General features: G+C 48.8%; 1 protein-coding gene across 1 annotated transcript in view; it reads right to left on the reverse strand.

Moving 5' to 3' along the window:
- Chst8 (carbohydrate sulfotransferase 8) overlaps positions 1–21,212 on the reverse strand; it is an 81,150-nt gene that overhangs the window by 16,054 nt on the left and 43,884 nt on the right. The window contains exon 2 of the mRNA XM_090321976.1: positions 19,318–19,534. Coding sequence (XP_090178102.1) covers positions 19,318–19,447 — 130 coding nt within the window. The 5' untranslated portion in view covers positions 19,448–19,534. The remainder of the gene's footprint in view (positions 1–19,317; positions 19,535–21,212) is intronic.

The following is a 21,212-nucleotide window of genomic DNA, read 5'->3' on the forward strand; positions in this document are numbered from 1 at the left end:
TAGGAGGGAGAGTGGTTCTCAGCTCTATCAGAGGCTGAAAAATTTCAGACCCAAAGTCAGACCTGGCACTGCTGCCTGCCAGGAGGCATGTGTCTTAGATTGTTAAAAATGGTTGTGTTGAGCCAGAAGCCTGTAGTTCATGTTTGTCACACTAGCTACTCAGGAGGCTGGGATCTGAGGATCACAGCTCAAAGCTAAGGCTGAGCAGGAAAGTCCGTGAGAAAACCGGAAGTCGACTGGTGGGATGACCAGTCTCATATTTCCCTAAGTTCTGCCATTCTTTCTAGCAAATCCTTGCACCTAAGCAAATCCTCTGAATCCTCCACTCGTGGTGATATAGGGGCTGCCCCCCACTTTCTTTCTTTCTTTCTTTTTTTTTTGGGGGGGCCAGTCCTGGGGCTTGAACTCAGGGCCTGGGCACTGTCCTTGGGCTTTCTCAAGGCCACTTGAACCACAATACCACTCCTGGCTTTTTCTGTGTATGTGGTATTAAGGAATCGAACCCAGGGCTTTGTGCCTGCTAGGCCAGCACTCTAACACTAGACCAAATTCCCAGGGGCCTTGTTTTTGAATCTCCAAAAGAAAAGAGGGAGCATGATGCTTTCACCCAATCCAGCTCTGAGCTGAACTCACACCAACAAGCTCCCGTGAGGACCAGAGCTGGTTTAGTGACCATTCAGGTATGGAATAAGGGAGTGCATGCAGTGAAGAGGGACCCTTCCTCCACATCGCAGTCTCTTCCTCTCTCTCCCTCTCCTTCTCCCTTTTCCTCCCTCTCCTCTCTAGTCCTGGGACTTGAACTCAGGGCTTGAGCCCTGTCCCTGAGCTTTTTACTCAAGTTAGCACTCTACCATGTGAGCCACAGCTTTTTGGTGCTGAATTGAAGATAAGAGTCTCTCTGAGCTTTGAACTGCGATCATCAGACCTCTGCCTCCCGTGTAGCTGGGTGGGAGCCAAAGGTGCCAGTGCCAGTCTCTTCTTGCATATCTGAAGCTACAGACACAAATTCTGTGTGTCCTCGAGGCTGTGGAAGGTTTCAGATGAGTTCAGGATCCTTGGGCAGCCTGAAATCACATAGTATCTTTACTTGTTTCTCTGCCTTGCACCTTCTTGAAGAAAGACAGAGAATCTAGCCACAGTCCCTCCCCATGCAGGGACCAGAGTGCCTCCTGAGGAGTCTGAACTCCTTCTCCCATGATTGCATTCCTGCTGATAGATGCATACAAAGACACTGTCAGGGAACGGAAGCGGCCAGCTGTGCGTGAGAGACTCTAAGGGAAAATGATCTGGCATCTGTCCGGCCCTGTTGAGCACGGCCCCTGTCTTGTCTCATCTAAGTCCCACAATGCCCCGTGGGTTCTATGACAGATGGAAGGTGTTTAACTTAGGGTGGCTCACACCTGTCATCAGCTACTCAGGAGGCTGAGATCTGAGAATCATGGCTCAAAGCCAGCCCACGCACACACTTCAAACTCAGGGACAATCCCCAGGCCCTCCGTTCAGGTTCTGGGGTTCCAGAATGAGAGATGCCAGGAGCAAAACCACACAGGTGTGTATGCCACTAGCACACAGAGACCGGAAGACAGCCACCAGCCTTTCCTTCCAGATGCTTCCCCAGAGAGCAGATCTGCTAGGTAATTACTGCTTGAACTTTCAAACTTAATGCAGCAAAACCACAAATATTTAATAGGTGCCTCTCCTACCCTGGGGGGAAATGGCTCGATCCGTAACATGAACTCCCCAAGTCCATTCGCCAGACAGATTAAATAACACCATCAGAGGCGATGAGAGGGGCCTTATCCTCCATAGAAGACAGCCCTCCCCGCCTCCTCCTGCCTGCTGCCCACTTGCTTGTTGATGGAGGAGGCGTGGATGGCGCTGTCCGAGGTACTGATTTCTTCCTTGTGCTGGTCAGCTGGAGGCTGTGGTTTGAAGAACAGGGTGAAGACCCTGACTGTGGGACCTGGAGGATGTGTATATCTTGGCACAGGAGGGCCAAAAGAAGGGGAGAAACCGCCTCAGTATCTAGGAAGAAGCTCTGGAGAAGCCGGTGAGGTTTTGCCGTAAGAGGAGGAAGGTAGATGGAAGGTGGAAAGGGGAGGATCGTGGTGTTTGAGTGGCAGAGTGGTTTTGTATGACTGCCATTGATGATCATCTCACTCCCTGTTCTGTGTCCTGGTTACTGGAGTGGAGAGTCTCACAGGCTTTCCAGCCCAGGCTAGATTTGAACTTTGATCCTCAGATCTCAGCCTCTTGAGTAGCTAGGATGACTGGCCAGAGAGCTACTTGCACACAGCTCTTCATTTTATTTTGAGTGGTACTGAGATTTAGGCTCAGCGTCTCACATTTACTACCATTTTGAACCACATCCTAGCTGTGTGTGTGTGTGAGATCTCATTAATGTAGCCTATTCTGTTCATGAACCCACAACCCTCCAACCTCTACCTCCTAAGTGCCAGAATTACAGATGTAAGTTACCATGCTCACCTTTCACAAATTTCTACTGTGTATGTGGGGGTGGGGGATGGGGAGTGCATGTACACACCGCTCCTGGAACTTGAACTCAGTGCCTGAGCACTGATCTTTTTCACTTACAGCTGGTGCTCTACCATCTGAGCCACAGCTTCACTTCCAGCTTTTTTTTTTTTTGGTGGTTCACTGGAGATAAGAGTCTCATGGACTTTCCTATCTGGGCTGGCTTTGAACTGCAATCCTCAAGTCTCAGCCTCCCGTGTAGCAAGGACAACAGGCGTGAGCATGGTGAGAGGAGCCAGGGGCCGAAAGGGAGCCAGATGCTGGTCAGAGTCAAAGACATAGACACCAAGCTGTCACCATCAATCACAGCCACCCCGTGCTCAAGTCCCTCCTCAGTGTCACACCCCCTGTGGTACACCTCAGCGTCCCTTAAGATGACATCCTTTCCCCCCCTTCCACTTATGCGTGCATGCACAGCTCAGTTGACCCCAGGCACACCAGAAGATGCTGGCTAGGAGCCAGAGTGTGGCCAGAGGACAGCCCTGTCCCTTCAAAGCAGGCAGGCCTCTCTCTCGGTACCACCTGTCTGGGGCGCCCCATGGGTGAGTCACACTGGCCCTGGCAGTTGGCCTTCTTCAATGATCCTTTCTTACCTGGGTGGGGGGAGGGGTGGGAAAAAGGAAAGCTGGGCGAGGAGAGAGGGCGGGGGATCAGGGCCCCATGAATAGCCAGACTCAGCATGCAGGCTTTGATTGAACACAACGGGAAGGGGCATCCTGTAGCACACATACACACACACACACACACACACACACACACACACACACACACACACACTCACACACACAGTGTCCAAGGTGTCTTCAATTATTCATGGAGACTTTAGAAGAATGGCCTGCCTGCCAAGAGCAATCCCCCGACATGATGCTTTTGCTTGAGGAAGATGGCTTGAGCCCCTCTTGCTGTGCCCCAGGGATTACTGGATCCTCATGTCGAAATAAGGGGCCCAATGCCACAAGGGTGCGAGGCCTCAGTGCCTCTGAGCCTATACAATAGTATTTATCAACGTGGACTCCAAGGGTCCGAGAGTTTGGCCTAGTGGTAGAGTGCTTGCCTAACATGCATGAAGAGACCTGGGTTCGATTCCTCGGTACCATATGCATAGAAAAAGCTGGAAATGGTGCTGTGGCTCAAATGGTAGAGCTCTAGCCTTGAAAAAGCCCAAGGACAGCGCTCAGGCCCTGAGATCAAGAGCAGGACTAGCAAAAGAAAAAAAAATGGACTCCAGGAATTGGAAACAAGAGGGTTTTGTTGTTGTTGTGTATGTTTTCTTTTGTGTTTGTCTTGTTTGGTTGGTTTGGGGGGGAAGGGGGGTACAGACATGGAGGTACACAGTGGACAAATGCAGCTGTGGTACTGGACAGTAAGTGGCAAATGAACTCTATAACTCGTGGATGGGGACCAGAGGGGAAAACTGGGAGAGAGCGAGAGAAGGAGTAACACTGTTCAAAAAGAAATAAACTCTTAAGCCGGGACTGGTGACTCACACCTGTCATCCTCACTACTCAGAAGGCTGAGATCTGAGGATCACTGTTCAAAGCCAACCCAGGCAGGAAAGTCAATGAGACTCTTATCTCCAATGAATCACCAGAAAAGCAGAAGTGGTACTGTGGCTCAAAGTGGTAGAACGCTAACCTTGAGCCAAAGTAGCTCAGGGATGGCACCTGGGCCATTAGTTCAAGCTCCAGGACTAGTTAAAAAAAAGAAAGGAAGGAAGGAAAGAAGGAAGGAAGGAATCTCATCATCACCTGCCTCATGTAACTGTAACCTTTATAATAACAATAAAACATTAAAAAACGGCCGGGAGTTTGGCCTAGTGGTTAAAGTGCTTGCCTAGCACGCACGAAGACCCGGGTTCAATTCCTCGGTACCACATACATAGAAAAAAAGCCAGAAGTGGTGCTGGGGCTCAAGTGGTGGAGCTCTAGCCTTGAGAAAGTCCAAGGACAGTGCTCAGGCCCTGAGCTCAAGCCCAGAACTGGCAAAACAAAACAAAACAAAAAACAAAAACAAAAAAAACATTAAAAAACAAGGCTCTTCCTGGTGAAATCAAGCTCTCCTCCACTACCCTGACCCCGTGGGTGAGAACATGCTTCTCCTTGCTGGATTTGTCCTGGACCTCAGCATTCTAATGACACCAAGATGGCGCCCGAATACAAGTCCTACTGAATGCTCTATGTGCCAAGGAGTCATGGAGAGAAGGCCCAAGGCAGGACATGGCATCTCTCAGAGATGACTCAGAGTCCCTTAAGGGGTTTACAGCCGCTGACATACACACCTGAACCTAGGCCCATGGGCACAACTATGTGGACATTCACACGTGCACAAGTTGCAGTTAGACAGATGTTCCTCTATGTCTGTGCATTCACCATCCTGAGCTTCACAATGCTGAGGGATTTGCACAGAAGCGTGCGCACACACACACACACACACACACACACACACACACTACAGTTCCATACATTCTCAAGCCAGGCCTCACACACTTGTGCAAGGCACACACACATGCCTCCCAAACCAGGCATTGGGCCTCTGGGTGTGCACGTACAAAGCTCAGCACACACTCACCAACACTGAGCCCCGCACTGGCCACACATTACCTAGGGGAAATGTGAACCTGGCCAGTGTGCTGGGCTCAGTGAGGGGTGTGTTCTGGGGAGCCCCTGTAGGTTTCTGGGAACAGAGGCACGCTGCTCTTCGGTGGGGTGAGCATCAGGTGAAAAATGATTAGCTGTCACTCAGCGCCTGGTGAATGTAGACCCACCCTCATCCCCTGGCTCTTGGCAAAGAGCTGACAGCTATCGATCCACTTAGCGTATTCAGATCAGCAGGTGCAGAGGCTGAGCATAGACCAGTGGAAGAGCCTAGAAGCAGGGGAGGAGAGGGAAGGCAGGCTGAGTGGTGACGCTCTCCAGGCCACCACAGCTCCTGGGACCCCTGCCTGGACCAGCACTTAGGCTTAGGGAGGGCAGTAGCCTCATCTCTAGTCACATCTGCTCTGACCAGCTGTGACCAGCAGGTTACAGAGGGAAAGGGGATCAGCAGCTAGAAAGGCCACAGGAAGAGGGCACAGCAGCCACCCGAAAATCAGCTGGAGAAGGCGTTAAACTTCCTCCCTGCTTCCTCAGAGGATCTGGTCTGCAGCAGAGCCTTATGGCTTCAGTCTAACAATAAATCTTTGCAGAACCTCCCTGCACTATGTCCTTCCTGTAAATTTACCTACACAGGCATGTCCATCCATCCATCCATCCATCCATTCATCCATCCATCCACCCATCTATGCATCCACCCATCTGTCTGTTCATTCATTTGCCCACCCACTCATTCATCTACTCCTTCAGTTATGCACCCATCTATCCACTCATCCATCATCAGTCCACCCACCTATTTTCCCATCCATCCATCCATCCATCCATCCATCCATCCATCCATCCATCTGATCATCCACCCATCTGTAGGTCCATCCATCCAAGCATCCATCCATTCATCTGACCATCCATTTACCCACCCACCCATCTATGCATCTATCCACCTGTCTATCCATCCAGCCACCCACCCACTCATCCAGCCACCCTTCCACTCACCAGTCCATGCATGCATCCATCCATCTTCCCTGCTCCTTAGAAATGGCTAGGTCTGGGACCTCTGGGGGACCCTATGGTTTCAGTGAAAAGCTCAATCCTGAAGCCACAGTGCCAGCTCCTCAGGTATCGCCTGCAATCCTATCCCTCAGTTCTGCCACTCATTACCCAGGTCACACATAGCTTGCCAAGCCTTTGACAGATTCCCTTTTGTGTTCTAGTGGTATTGTAGCTACTTCACTTCTCACCCTCCTGTCTCCCTTTTCCTGAAAACCTTCCCCCAGAGACTTGAACATCCTTAAGAAAAAAAGAAAACAGAGGTGGGGACTGATTCTCAGAAGGAAAAAAAATTCACCCAAAACCCAGCTCATGTGACTACAACACCCTCCTTCCAGCCTTCGCTGGGACAAGACTCCCAGTCTGCTTCTTCAGCCCCAGGATACCACTTGAATGATCCAATCCTGCCTCCCCAGAATCAGGGTTTCCCCCACCGACCCGCCCCCAGCTGACAGAAGGTATTTGCCTTATATCAAGAGAAGTGTAAATGTAGTTTTTTAATTTTTTTTTTTTAGCAGCTTTAGCAACAGTTTGACAAACATGTTTTCTTCTGGAGGTGGCAGACACCGCCTGCCTGCCTGGTCTCTGGCTGCAGGGAGTCACACCTCTGATATCACCAGAGGAAGAAGCAGGAGAGATGATTGGGTGGGGCCTGAGGCTGGGGAAAGAACAATGCGTTGAATGACCAAACTATGGTAGGCATCAGAAATGTAAGGGATGCTTTCTGGGATGCAGAGGCAGAGGCCCCGCCCACAGCCACTGCCTCTCTTCTTCTTCCCTCCTGAGCCTCAGAAGGCTGAAGCCTTCTCTTGGAGAAGAAGCCAGGAGGCTTCTGGACAAAGATGGTGGACAGAACATAGATATTTATCTCAGCTGCCTTTCAAGATCATAATATCCTGACAGCGATGGCCGAAATGGATCAAGGGACAGCAGCGGATGATAGATCCCAACACATTTTCTAGATGATAGAAAGTGAAGCCAGGCACTGGTGGGTCATGTCTATTATCCTACCTACTCAGGAAGCTGAGATCTGAAGGTCACAATTTGAAACCAGCCTGGGCAGGAAAGTCTGTGAGACTTTTATCTTCCATCAACCATCTAAAAAACTGGTAATGGGGGGCTGGGAGTATGGCTTAGTGGTAGAGTGTTTGCCTAGCATGCATGAAGCTCTGGGTTTGATTCCTCAGTATCACATACACAGAAAAAACTGGACATGGTGCTATGGCTCAAGTGGCAGAGCGCTAGTCTTGAGCAAAAAGTGTCCAAGAACAGTGCCCAGGCCCTGACTGGCAAAAAATAAACAAAAACAGAAGCAAAAAACTGGAAGTGGCACTGTAGCTCAGAGTGGTAGAGCACTAGCCCTGAGTGAAAAAGCTCAGTGATAATGCCCAGGCCTTGAGATCAAGCCCTATGACCAGTCAAAACATGAAAAGGAAAGGAAAGGAGGTGGATGGAGGGTGGAGAATCTATTTCTCCAGGGTGAAGTGTACTGGCCAGCCCTGTCTGTAGGAGCAGAGAATTGGAAGCGTGACTTCCCCGTCAAATCCAGACAGGCTTGAGACTTGTGAGAGGTAGGGCAGGCAGGTGGCAAGAGGGAAGGGTCACCTTTAAAGTCCAGTAGCCAAGCAACATTCAGTTTCTATCTGGCAGGGAGGAGGTGGAAGAGATTTACCCAAACGGGGAGCTGTGGAGGTCTTCAGGACTCCAGATGAGAAGAAGCAGAGGCTACTGAAATAAGAGTTAACTGGAGGCTCACAGATAGAAAGATCAAAGCTATCCTGGCCCCCAAATTCCTATGTTGAAACCCAACCCCATGAATCTTCAAATACGACCACATTCCAAGATATAGTAGGGCCGGGAGTTTGGCCTAGTGGTAGAGTGCTTGCCTTGCATGCACGAAGACCCAGGTTCGATTCCTCAGTACCACATACATAGAAAAAAGCTGGAAATGGTGCTGTGGTTCAATTGGTAGAACTGTAGCCTTGAGAAAGCCCAAGGACAGTGTTCGGGCCCTGAGCTCAAGGCCCAGGACTGGCAAAAAAAGATATAGTAGTTAAAGAAGTAATGGAGTTACAGCAAAATCATTAGACTAGCCCTCATCCATATAATATGGCTGGTATCCTTGTTTAGAAGAAGAAAGCAATATGGAAGCACAAAGAGGGGAGACCCTGGGAGGACACTGGGAGAAAGTGATACCTGACAAGACAAGTAGTGAGGCCTCAGCCCTGCCAACATCTTGACTTTGGACTTCTCATCTCTCAGCCAATGATGAAATACATTTCTGCTGTGTTTGCTACTCTGTTTGTGGCACTTGGTCACAGCAGCAGACCCTTCATACAAACCTTCTTGACTTGACGTCCTTCTCTGCTTCTCATTAGTCCTGTGTGTCTGACGTCATGGAGAGGAAGATGGATGGGTGGATGAGTGGACAGGAAGAGGAGATAAATGGATAAATGGATGAGGGGAGGATATGGAAGAGAGAAGATGGACAGACAGATGATAGTTGGGATGATTGATAGATGGCTGATTGACGACAGGCAGACAGATGAGTGGATGATGGATGTGTCTGGATGTCTGGATGGGTGGATGGATGGCTAACCAGGAAGAGGACAGGTGGATGGATGGATGGGGAAATGGGTACACAGATAGGGAATGGCTAGAAAGCTGGTAGCTTAGACAGATGGATGGAGGATGGATGTGTGGATGCATGTGTGGATGGATGGATGGGTGGGTGGACTGTTGATACACATGATGACATGCTATTATCTGATCAGGTAGTTAGATGACAAACCAGGAAGGAGGTAAAAGTCCTTCTGAGGACCAAGTTGTCTCCCTGTTGAAGTTACATCCATCTCCATGGGCCCTGTCACCTTCTGCCCGAGCAGACTCTGATGCCCTTAAAAGAAGTCTGACCTAGTTGGGCACCAGTGACTCATGCCTGTAATCCAAGCTAGTTGGGAAGCTGAGATCTAAAGCCAGCCCAGAGAAGAAAAGTCCATGAGACTCACATCTCTACTGAGCCACCATGTGGCTCGAGTGTTTAGAGAGCTAGCCTTGAGCCAAAATGCTCCAGGACAGTGCTCCAGCTCCAAGGGCAAGCCCCAGACTGTTACTAACCTGTGGTGTTGCCAAGGCAACCAGAAGCAGGCTGGGATGCAGAACACATGCAGTCCCAGGAAAGTCTTGTCTTCTATTTGCTCCTGTCACAGTCCATCAACTATCCCCCGAGGCTCGATCCTACCAGCTCAAGACTGGTCTCAGTTAATGCTTTCCCTTCTGGGTCTGTCTTCTAGGAATAACCATTGTAGCCTGGCCTCCTATTTACACATGGGGCCCTCAGCAGGGATCTGAGGTTACTCCAGGGACAACAGGATGTGACAGGTAATATTTTCCCAATACATTGATTGGAAACTAAGGCCCTTCATAACAAAAAGCCTGTAAGACGCCCTTCCCCGCCCAACCCACCTTGCCTGTGGCTGGTCTCTTCTTGCTAATGGGTTTCCACAAGAGACAGGGTCCATGCAAACTTTGGAATCCCTGGGTCCTGTGAATGCTTGATGAGCTGGCCTGATTTAAGCCAGAGAGAAAAAAATCCTTTAATTACCGCCGATAACTTCTGGCTGGATTCTGGGAAGGAACTAATTTGTGCAAGTGATCACTCAACCTGAAATATTATGAATGTCATTTCATTATTTGGTCTGCCTGGATTGTGGGCAAAGAGGTTATGATAACTATTCTTTCTTTATTTTATTTTCTTTACTTATTTTTGGCTGAGTTCTTGTTGGAATAGACAATTCTTCCCTCATTTTCTGGCTGATGATACACAGATGCCTGATTACGTGGTCCTCAAGTCACCTGCCCCTGCATGGGCCAATGGGATGCGTCCTCTTGCCTGTTCAAGGCAGGCAAATGTCAACGTACACTCAGAGGGGCCAACCCAAAGATCCTGTGTATAGTACGTCTCCCAGTGCTAGAAATTCTAGAACATTCATTTGAAGATGAAAACACTAAGTTCGGTATCAGTGGTTCACATCTCTCATCCTAATCGCTCAGGAAGCTGAGATCTCAGGATCGTGGTTCAAAGCTAGCCTGGGTAGAAACGTCCATGAGCCAGTCTTGAGCAAAATAGCTCAGGGACAGCACCCAGGCCCCTGAATTGCAACTCTATGAATCTCAATCTCTTTCTCCCTCCCCCTCCCCTCAAATACACACACACACACACACACACACACACACACACACACACACACGACAGGACCATCAGTGGATGTACAGAGGTGAGCTTTTGGCTTGAAGGAGACCTTCTGAGAGGCACACACTTCCTGTAAATATTGCAGGAAGGAAAGGCCCACAGGATGCCGTAGGGGGCTGCAGATGGGGCCAGCATTATCTCCAGTCACAGCGGTCTTCACAGCACCACCTCAACCCCCCCCCCAGGGCTTATGTTACCATGACGACCACCATGACCTTTGTAAACACTGCCACTCAGCCAGAGGCCACGGGAACTGATACCCACATCATTCCACATCCCGGCTGTCCTCTGTTCTTGGTGCTGTGGCTGGCTCAGAACCACTTTCCCGTTGCTCATGCAAGAAACAGGGGCTCTGAGATGGAGGGAAGTCTGGCCTGGATCGTACTTTTGGGGTGACCCTGTTCCCATCTGCTGGATATCTTTTTTTTATTTACTTTTTAAAAATTTATTTTTTGTCAGTCCTGGGCCTTGAACTCAGAGCCTGAGCACTGTCCTTGGACTTTCTCAAGGCTAGAGCTCTACCACTTGAACCACAGCACCACTTCCAGTTTTTTCTATATATGTGGTACCGAGGAATTGAACCTCTGTCTTTGTGCATGCGAGGCAAGCACTCTACCCCTAGGCCAAATTCTGTCTCTTTTTTGAGGGGGGGGCAGTCCTGGGGCTTGAGCTCAAGATCAGGGCAGCCTCTCTGATTTTTTTTGTGCTCAAGCTTGGTGCTCTACCACTTGAGCCACAACTCTTCTTCTGGTTTTATTTTGTTGGTTCTTTGGTAAGAAGAGTCCCATGGACTTTCCTGTCCAAGCTGATTTTTTTTTAAATTAAAGAATGTATTCACATTGATTTTTACATCATATTTCAAATGACAAGTTTAACAAACAAATGTTCAAGAAAGGAATCTCTATATATAATCACTGGGACTTAGTTTTTAGAACTTAATCAAAATTAGACTAAGGGTTTGTATGTCATAGAAACATATTTATTTATGAAATAAAACATGTCTATAGAGTCATAGGTTTTTAATGTTTATATAGTTATGTTTATATTTCCATTACCATGTCCATAGCCAAGCTGATTTTAAACTGTGATCCTCAGATCTCAGCTTCCTGAGTAGCTAGGATGACAGGCGTGGGCACAGGTACACAGCAGGGTCTTGTTTCTCTGATTCATTGAGGGCTGGGCAAGGTGGAAAAGAGACTTAAATGTCACCTGAGACCCATTCTAGAATGGCCCCAGGGTGTCTCACAGGTGAACAGAGCTCAGTTGATGAACTGGCGCTGGGGTCTCCCAGGATAAAACGAACGGCCATGGAGATACCACCTGGAACCGAGGCTAACTGAGGACATCAAGACATCACTGGGGCTGCTGGACCCGGGCCCAGGCCTGCATACAACGGGAGGTTCAGTGTCCCAGCTTGATTGTAATTTCAGAAAGCGTCTCTGTTGTGAGTTTTAGTGACCAAAATAGCTGAGTTGCCTTGGGGCCTGGGGATCAGACAGCTGGGCTGTGGCCCAGATCGCTCGGTGTAAACAAGGAACATCCTCAAGAGGAAAGGGTTAGAATAACACCAGAAAATAAAAGACAGAAAGAGCTTGTCATTAACTGGGAGTACAGACAGGGTGAGTGGACCAGAGACAGGACAGCCCTGGCTTTAGAATCTTGGCTGGGCATCTTCCACACTTAGCACAAATGCCTTAAGCATTTAAGCAGAACAAGGCCAGGACCCTAACCAACTAGAATCATGAGGATCATGACAGAGTCTCAGTGTGTGTGTGTGTGTGTGTGTGTGTGTGTGTGTGTGTGTGTGTGTGTGTGTACTAGGGTTTGAACTCAGGGCTTGGAGACTGTCCCTGAGCTTTTTCACTCAAGGCTGGTGCTCTACCATTGGAACTTGAGCCACAGCTCCACTTTTGGCTTTTTCTAGGATGAATTGGATGTAAGAGTCTCCTGGACTTTCTTGCCTGGGTTGGCTTTGAACCCAGTTCCCCAGATCTCAGGCTCTTGAATAACTAAGAAAATAGGCATGAGCTACCAGCACCTGGATTAATACTCTTATAGCCATTTTTTTGGGAGGGGGGCAATTAATTCATGAGATCCATACAATGGTTTTGTCTTTTGTTTTTAGCATTTTATTCTAGCTCTTACTGGATAAGGATTGTCCCAATTTTCCATCCTATTTTTCTTCCTAATTTTTCCCCACCCTCTAGGAAACTTTTAGCGTAACCATTCTGGGATCATTTTCTGTTAATATCAGTTTTCAAATTATGGTAGTATAATGTCTGTTTCCTAATTTAATTGGGTGATTCCTGTTATTAGTTCCCATGTGCTCGTTATTTTTCATTTAGCATCCTTTAATGCACCAAAGGAAAAAAGCAGCTTTAGCTGGATACTTCCAGCATGAACATGAGAGGATGAGAAAAAAAGAAAGCTAAGGGAGAGCTCTCTGGTCCTGAGTTCAAGACCCTGCACAGGCATAAAAAGAAAATAAGAAAAGGAAAGAGAAGGTGGAAACAGATCAATTATTCTGGTTACAGAGATAGGAGTTTATAAAGGACATTCTCAAGGAGTAGGGGAAAATACCCCCCTCCACATACATACACATACACACACATGTATGTGTGTACCCACGTGTACTTCACATGCCTCAGAATCCGATGAAGGATGCTCCAAAGCCAGCCACTACCATTAAGACCCACCAAACCCATTGGGCTCAGACTTTCAGAAGGCACCATCAATGTGGCCTCTACAGAGTTATTGAGGATGCCCTTTACCCTGTAGTCTAAATCAGTATTGAAATCACCCTCAGTGGCAGCTGGGCTTGTGCAAAGAGCCATCTGTAGCCCAAGGAACAAAGCCAACCTCCATGTGTATCTTTCAAATTCTTTTTTCAAGCTAGAGCTTAAACTCAGGATCTCATACTTGTTAAACAGTCACTCGAGGGTTTCTTTGCCTTAGTTCTCCTCCCTCCCTCCCTCCCTCCCTCGCCCTTCCGTCCCTCCCACCCTCCCTTCCTTCCATCCTCCCTTCCTTTTTCCTTTCTTTCTTGTCAGTGGAACTCAGCCTGGGGCAAGGTTCCTGAGATTTTGTGCTCAATGCTAGCACGCTACCACTTTAAGCCACAGCTCTTCCAGTTTTCTAGTGGTTAATTGGAGATAAGAGTCTCTCAGTCTTTAGTGCTCAGGCTGGCTTTGAACGGCGATCCTCCGATCTCAGCCTCCTGAGTAGCTAGGATTGCAGGTGTGAGCCACGACGCTGGCTTTTCCTCCCTTCTTGCCCTACAGTGGTTGCTGAGTTATTCACCCCAGAAGGGTGCTCAGGAATCTACAGGCTCAAGGAAGGCAGGAAGCTTGAGCCCATGGCTGGAAGTCGTGTTTTCACAGGCAGTTCTGACCTGGAGAGTGATACAGGAGGGAGCCATGTTCCCAGAGAACTAGACAAAAACTCAAACAACCAAAGAACTCAGTGGGAGAACTCCCCCCCCACCCCAACAATCTGTCTACCCTGAACCCCGAGCCAGCAGAGGCCAGGCAAGGGAGGGGCCAGGGGCGTGATTCAGAGACCCAAGCCGCATTGTGTAGTGACGTGGGGCTTTGAGAGTCCCAGCCTGCTGATTCTAGGCTGATGTATATTGCCAGCTACTTAACGCAATGGATCACTGCAATTACTTGTCACTTTGGATAGGCATAGTCACAACAAAGATGTGTCAGCCTCGCAAGGTTTAGACGAAATATATATGATGTTCCACAACGTCGTTAAGAAGCCGTTTCGGGGAAACAAGACTCCAGAGGATTGTAGGAAAAAAAAAAATTCACCTGCCTAGGGAAACCACCAGTTCCATGGAAACAGTCTGGCCAGCCTGGGAAAAGCACGGGTTTACGTATACCCAGCTCCAGGGGCATGAGGCAGGGTGATCTCTCTCTCTTTCTCCTCTCTGTACCACACCCTCCACTTTGGACTTTTTACTGGTTCATTGGAGATAAGAGTCTCGTTTCTGCCCATGCTGGCTCTGAACTGCAATCCTCAGGTTTACAGGCCCGAGGCACTGGTGCCCAGCTTGGCCTTATTTTTGGAGTGGCCAATTCAGTGAGCTTTGTCTTTTCCTAGTCTCTCTTCCTCACCCTGGCTCTCCCTTGCTCATTCCCATTGCAGCAGCTGGGTGCTGGAACACACAGGTCTCTTCTCCTAGCTGGGAAGGCCCTGTGCCCCAGTGGTAGAGGCTCTGCTGCAGGACAGGGTGGTGTGCAGCTTGGAGCAAAAGCCAGCTCTCCAGCTTTGGTGCCCAGCCTGACTGGAGACACAGCTGCTGCAGGCAGCTCTGGTTTCCAGGCTTGGAAATAATGAAATGGATACCAATTTTTAGAGATGATAGATTCTCTCCTAGGGAAGGGATTTCCAACAGAATCTCTCCCTCCCCCCCTCTCTCCTCCTCTCTTTCTGTTGAGACTTGAACTCAGGACCTGGGCGCAGTCCTTTATCGTTTTTTACTCAAGGCTGGTGGGATCTGAGGCTCTTGGTTTGAAGTCAGCCCAAGCAGAAAAGTCTGTGAATCTCTGATAGCCAATTAGCCATCAGAAAGACAGAAGTGGCTGGGAGCTGGTGGCTCACGCCTGTAATCCTAGCTACTCAGGAGGCTGAGATCTGATGACTGAGATTCAAAGCCAGCCTGGTCATGAAAGTCCATGAGCCTCTTATCTCCAATTAGCCACTAGAAAACAGGAAGTGGAGCTGTGGCTCAAGTGGTAGAGACCTAGCCTTGAGCTGAAGAGCTCAGGAAGAGCATCCCAGGCCCAGAGTTCAAGTCCCATGACTGACCAAAAAAAAAAAAAAAAGATAGAAGCCAGGTGCAGGTGGCTCATGCCTGTAATCCTAGCTACTCAGGAAGCTGAGATCTGAGGACTGTGGTTTGAAGCCAGACAGGGCAGGAAAGTCCATTAGAAAATCAGAAGTGGCCCTGTGGCTCAAAGTGGTAGAGGTTTAGCCTTGAGCAAAAAGAGCTAAAGGACTGCACCCAGGCCCTGAGTTCAAACCTCACAAAAAAAGTCCCTCTATTAGTCAAATATTTTTAATTTATAGAGAATGCAAAGAAAAGAAGGATCATATTAAACTCTATCAATTGAGGACAATCAATAAAGTCCCAACTGTGAGAAACTCTGTAGGACTATGACCTGGTTTCTTTAAATAAACAGCAAGTAAAAATAAAAAAAAGATGTCAAGACAAGATAACAAATGAAAAGAGACTTAACAGGCTCATGAGGTAGGCTGGAGATGTGACTCCAGTGGTAGAGTGCCAGCTGAAAGAACATGAGGTCCTGAGTTCAAATCCCAGTACTACCAGAACAGAACGGCAGGGAAGGGGAGCTCATTCATTGGCCTCGGGACCAACTGTACTGTGATGGGTATGGGTGGTTTGTGCCTATAACTCTAGCTACTCATTTCAGGCAGGAAAGTCTGTGAGATTCTCAGCTCCAATTAACTACTGAAAAGGTAGAAGTGAAGTGGTGACTCAAGTGGTAGAGAACCTTGAACAGAAAAAGCTAAGGAACAACACTCAGGCCATGAGTTCAAGCCTCAGTAGAGGCACACACACACACACACACACACACACACACACACACACCTCCTCACTTACAAAAGTTGGCAACTCAAACTGGGTGCTGTTGGCTCACGCCTATAATCCTAGCTACTCCAGAGGCTGAGATCCGAGGATAATAGTTCAAAGCCAGCCTCCATAAGAAAAATGTATAAGACTCTCATCTCCAGTTAACTACCAGAACTGTGGTCATGAGGCAGAGCGCTAGCCTTGACCAGAAAAGTTCAGGAACAGTGCTAGGCCTGGAGTTCAAGCATCACAACTGATCAGAAGAGAGAGAGAGAGAGAAGCTCTGTAAGAGTTGAAGTCTGGCCAGTGAGATAGGCTGTTGAACGAAGACATCCAGCTGTTGTTACCAACATCACAGCCAAGGGACCACAAGCCACCAAGAGTGGATTTCTGGGTTTGCAAGGCCCATCCTCTCCTTCCCACCTTTGTGATTGGATCTCAGATCACAACCGGTGCTTGGGAAATGTGTTTCCGTATGGAATTTTCTCCATAGATTTCTCATGGGAAAAATTTACAGGGAGAAGACTGGACAGGAGAATTTGGGGGGGGGGGGATAAGGGAAGATGGGGGGTTGGGAGGGGTCTACCCAGCCATGTAACTGGACACATACACTTTGTAAGCACTGATTTTCAACAGATACATGTAATCAAAGTTTATATGCTCAAAGAAGCCAACAGGATTGGGATTGTTTCACTTGAAAGATCAGCAGAAAATTGTAACTAATGTTGTGGAAAATTACTTTGATATTGCTTTCTTGGTACCGAATTCACAATTAGGCAGCTGTAAGGAGTACACGGAAAGAATAAACACACAGTAACAAATCAACACAAACAGCTTGTGTCAGGAGCACTTTATGGAGGGGAAAGTAACGGAAGCATTACTTAAAGTTTTATGACTGGGTTTGACATTACGTGATTGACGTAGAACGTCAGCGCGCTAAGGCTGATTCTCACCTGGTTCCTGCAGCTGAGGAGGGAGGTTAGAAAGGATGTTTGTTGTGTGTGTGTGTGTGTGTGTGTGTGTGTGTGTTGGTCCTGCGGCTAGAGCTCTATGACTTGAACCACAGCTCCATTTCTGATTTTCTGGGTCATTTATTGGAGATCAGAGTCTCACAGACTCCCCCCACCCAGGCTAAATTTGATCCACGACCCTCAGAACTCTGTTTCCTGAGTCGTTAGGATTATAGGCATGAGTCACTGGCGATGCCTAGCAGGACGCTGTGTTAGTTGTGTGCCATTTCCACGTTGTGCCAGCCTGAGGCTCAAGCTCCAGCCAGTCAGACAAGTCTATCCTATAAACCCCACCTGCCTGTACTTACCTCCGTGGGCTTGGGCAGCTTCACCGGACAACATTGTCTGGCTTGACCGATAATTATCTGGCTCCAATAGCCGGGCACTGTGGGCTCACGCCTGTAATCTTAGCTTCTCAAGGAAGCTGAGATCTGAGGACCAAGGTTCAAAGTCAACCTGGGGCAGGAAAGTTTGTGAGATGTTTCTACTCCAACAAACTACCAAAAAGCCAGAAGTGGAGCTGTGGCTCAAGTGGTAGAACACTAATTATCCTTCAAGTGAAAAAGCTCAAAAGATAGCACCTAAGCCTTGAGTTCAAGTCTTAGGACTAGTGTGAGTATGTACATGAGTGTGCAGTGCACACACACACACATACACACAATCATCACCATCACCATCATCTGCTTCTGCTTATGAAGATAAATGCTCTCTACTTGGCCATTCCAGTGCAGCATTTCCAGCCATGTGTGTGGAGGAGGGGTCATCCAAAATATGATTCCAGCATGCAGCCCCCCCAGTGGACACCACCGGTCCATCCCTGCCTCCTTTCACATGGCACAGACACCAGCCACATGCACAACAAAGGTGCGCGCTGCCTTTATCCAAAGCTTACACACTCTGTGGGGCTCAGCTGTGGCTGACTCATTGTCACCTGCTGGTTATTTCTAGGTCTCCCAAGAGGTTACAAAGTCCCCAGAGGAGCCAACTGCGTCACTCGAACTTGCTTCTTCAGAAGCCAGAAAGCAACCAGACCTACTTTTGACAGCTTCCAGCTGCGGTCGGGTGGGCGTTTGACCAGAGATCACAGGCCCCGCCCACCCGCCACCCGGCTACCTGCCACCCACCACCCCTAGTGGAAGCCATGACTCCAGGGCCTCTTCTGCTATGGGGCCTCTGGCAGCAGCTGCCAGTCAGATCTTGGTGATGAGGCTTTTGGTTACAGCCTAAACCTCTGGTTGCAAATCTGTTCTAAATTCCAGTCGTCCTGAGACACAGCCATATCCAGAGTGTGTGCAGGTGTGTGTCTCCTCTGGAGGGTCACAAAGCACAAACAGGGGTGGGGTGGGGTGAGGCAGGAAGTGGGTGCTGGTGATTGACACCTGTCATCCTAGCTACTCACTGAGACTGAGATCTGAGGATGGTAGTTCAAAGCCAGCCAAATCTATGAGGCTCTTATCGCCAGTGAACCACAGAAGAGCCAGAAGTCAGCCAAGCACTTGTGGTTCATGCCTCTTATCCTAGCTACTCAGGAGGTTGAGATCTGAGGATTCAGGTTCGAAGCCACCCCTGGCAGGAAAGTCCAGCATGAGGCTCTTATCTCCAAGGAACCACTCTCAAAACACAGGAAGTGAAAAAGCTGTGGCTCCAATTGGTAGACCACTAACCTTGATAAAAGAACTCAAGATAGTGCCCAGGCCTTGAGTTCAAGCCCCAGGAGCAGACCACCCCCACCATAACAACAACAATGACAATGACAACCACAACCCAGAGCCAGAGGTGGAGCTGTGGCTCAAGTGGTAGAGTGTCAGCTTTAAACAAAAACAAAGCAAAAGCTTTGGAGCTGTGGCTCAAGTGGTAGAGCTCTAGCCTTGAGAAAGTCCAAGGACAGTGCTCAGGCCCTGAGCTCAAGCCCAGGACTGGCAAAAAAAAAAAAAAAGTCAGGGATAGCACCTGGGCCCTCAGTTCAAGCCGGAGGACCAGCACATGAGAAAAAAAAGAAAAGAAAAGAATAAGAATTTCAAGGAAGACAACAGCTGAATGGACAGAATGACAGCTTCTTCTTCCTCTGCAAGAGATCCACCCCATTGCTAAAAGTTTCTCACTAGACAAAGCATTCTGATGGTGTGTGTGTGTGTGTGTGTGTGTGTGTGTGTGTGTGTGGTTTCGGGACCCCTCTTCTGCCTGCTGGGGGCTCTCCATGCTACCTTCTAGCCCAGCAGCACATGAGAGCAGCCAGGTGGCCTGGGCCTTGGGCAGGAAGGAGAGGAGGTGTATCTGTCTCACCTGGTGCTGGCGGCGGGGCGACCTCTGTGGGGTCCTGCAGGCTGATGAAGAGGAGGAGGCCGGCGGCTCCAAAAAGTAGGATGGATGAGAACATGCAGGCCAGCCGCATGGTTCTGGGTCGTGGGGACATCCAGGGTGTGTTCCAGGCTCACCGTCGCAGCGTGGGAGACACTTTCTGCCTTCATGGTTCACACCAGGCATCCATTAGACGGAGGGTCTGCAGGGCAGAGGGGGAGAAAGCGTTCTGAGTTGCAGCCATGGTGTCACGGTATGAGCCTTCCATCTTTTTATTTTATTTTTAATTTTTTTTGTCAGTTGTGGGGCTTGAACTCCAGGCCTAGGCATTGTCCCTGAGCTCTTTTTATTCAAGGCTAGTGCTCTACCACTTTGAGCCACAGTGCCACTTCCAGTTTCCTGGTGGTTCACTGGAGATAAGAGTCTTAAGGTCATTCCTGGACAGGCTGGCTTCGAACCCTGATTCTCCTGAGTAGCAAGGGTGACAGGTGCAAGACATCAGCTCCTGGCCCCTTTGGAGAGAAGAGTCTCATAGACTTTCTTGCCCTGGCTGGCTTTGGACTGACTTGGCATCCCCCCTGTTGAGGGACCATCCTTTCTGTCCCTCTGTCCCTCTGTTACCTTATTTCCACCAGAACCATTGGCTAAACAAGAAGCCTGTAGGGGCATTGTTCCCTTAAGACACTGTTTAAAAGGGAAACTGAGGCCACCAGGATTCCTCCCAGTAGCCTCTCAGACCACAGTTAGATGGTTCCTCTGGCCACAGACCAGTTGTGTCTTTTTTCTTGGTCAGTTGTGGGGCTTGAACTTTGGACCTGGGTGCTTTCTCCAAACTCTTCAGCTCAAAGCTAGTGCCCTACAACTTGAGCCACAGCGCCACATCCAATTTTTGTGGTGGCTAATTGGAGATAAGAGTCTCATGGACTTTCGTGGCCAGGCTGGCTTTGAACCCTGATCCTCACATCTTAACCTCAAATGTAGCTAAGATTATAGGCATAAGCCACCAGTGCCTGGATTTTGTTTGTTTCATGTTGATATTGAGACTTGAACTCAGGACCTGGGCACACTCCCTTAGCTTTTTAACTCAAAACTGGTGCTCCAGCAAACTGAGTCACAGCTCCACTTCTGACTTTTTGCTGGTCATTGGGAAAAAGAGTTTCACAGACTTTCCTGCCCAGTCTGGCTTTCAACCTTGATCCTTGATTCTCAGATCTCAGCCTCCTGAGTAGCTAGGCAGACAGGGGTGAGTCACTGGCAACTGGTCTTGACCTAGGGCAGTCTTCTCCCACTTTATCTAGCCTTTGAATTGTGAGGCAGAAAGAGCTTTCTTCTTTTTTACCCTGCCTGGAAAAATATTCCCGAAGACCAGATTGCTTCTCGGCAAAGCTCAGGGGCCAAGACGTATAAACTGCAGGTTTGGGTTTCTTCCCTCTGCAGTCTCTGTAATTATTTTCTCACTCAGTTAACTTTAATTAACCTGCCTCAGGCCTTTCCGCGCCTGACGTGGGGATCCCTGGACTGTGCCAAAAGGGTGGTTCCCACGACCTCTGTTTTTATATTATTTGAGAGGCAGCACTGAGCTGAGTTAGTTTTTAGTCTTTAGACCTGGCTTGGGGGAGGGGGCTATACCCCTTACCTCTCTGCCATGGCTCTCCCCTTAACAATAAATAGATAAATAAAGAGAGACTGTGTGGGCCCAGCTACCAGTCAGCATCCTTCCTCCCTTACTTCCAGTAAAGGAAAATGGACTGCCAGAAGCCAGTGGCTTACAGGTGTAATCCTAGCTCCTCAGGAGGCTGAGATAGAAGGGTCGTTGTTCAAAGCCGGCCCTGGAAGGAAAGTCCATGAGACTCTTAATCTCCAATGAAACACTAGACAAC

This window comes from Megascapheus bottae, chromosome 31 (genome assembly GCF_031878675.1).
Source record: "Megascapheus bottae isolate mThoBot1 chromosome 31, mThoBot2.hap1, whole genome shotgun sequence".
In the NCBI taxonomy this organism is placed as follows: domain Eukaryota; kingdom Metazoa; phylum Chordata; class Mammalia; order Rodentia; family Geomyidae; genus Megascapheus; species Megascapheus bottae.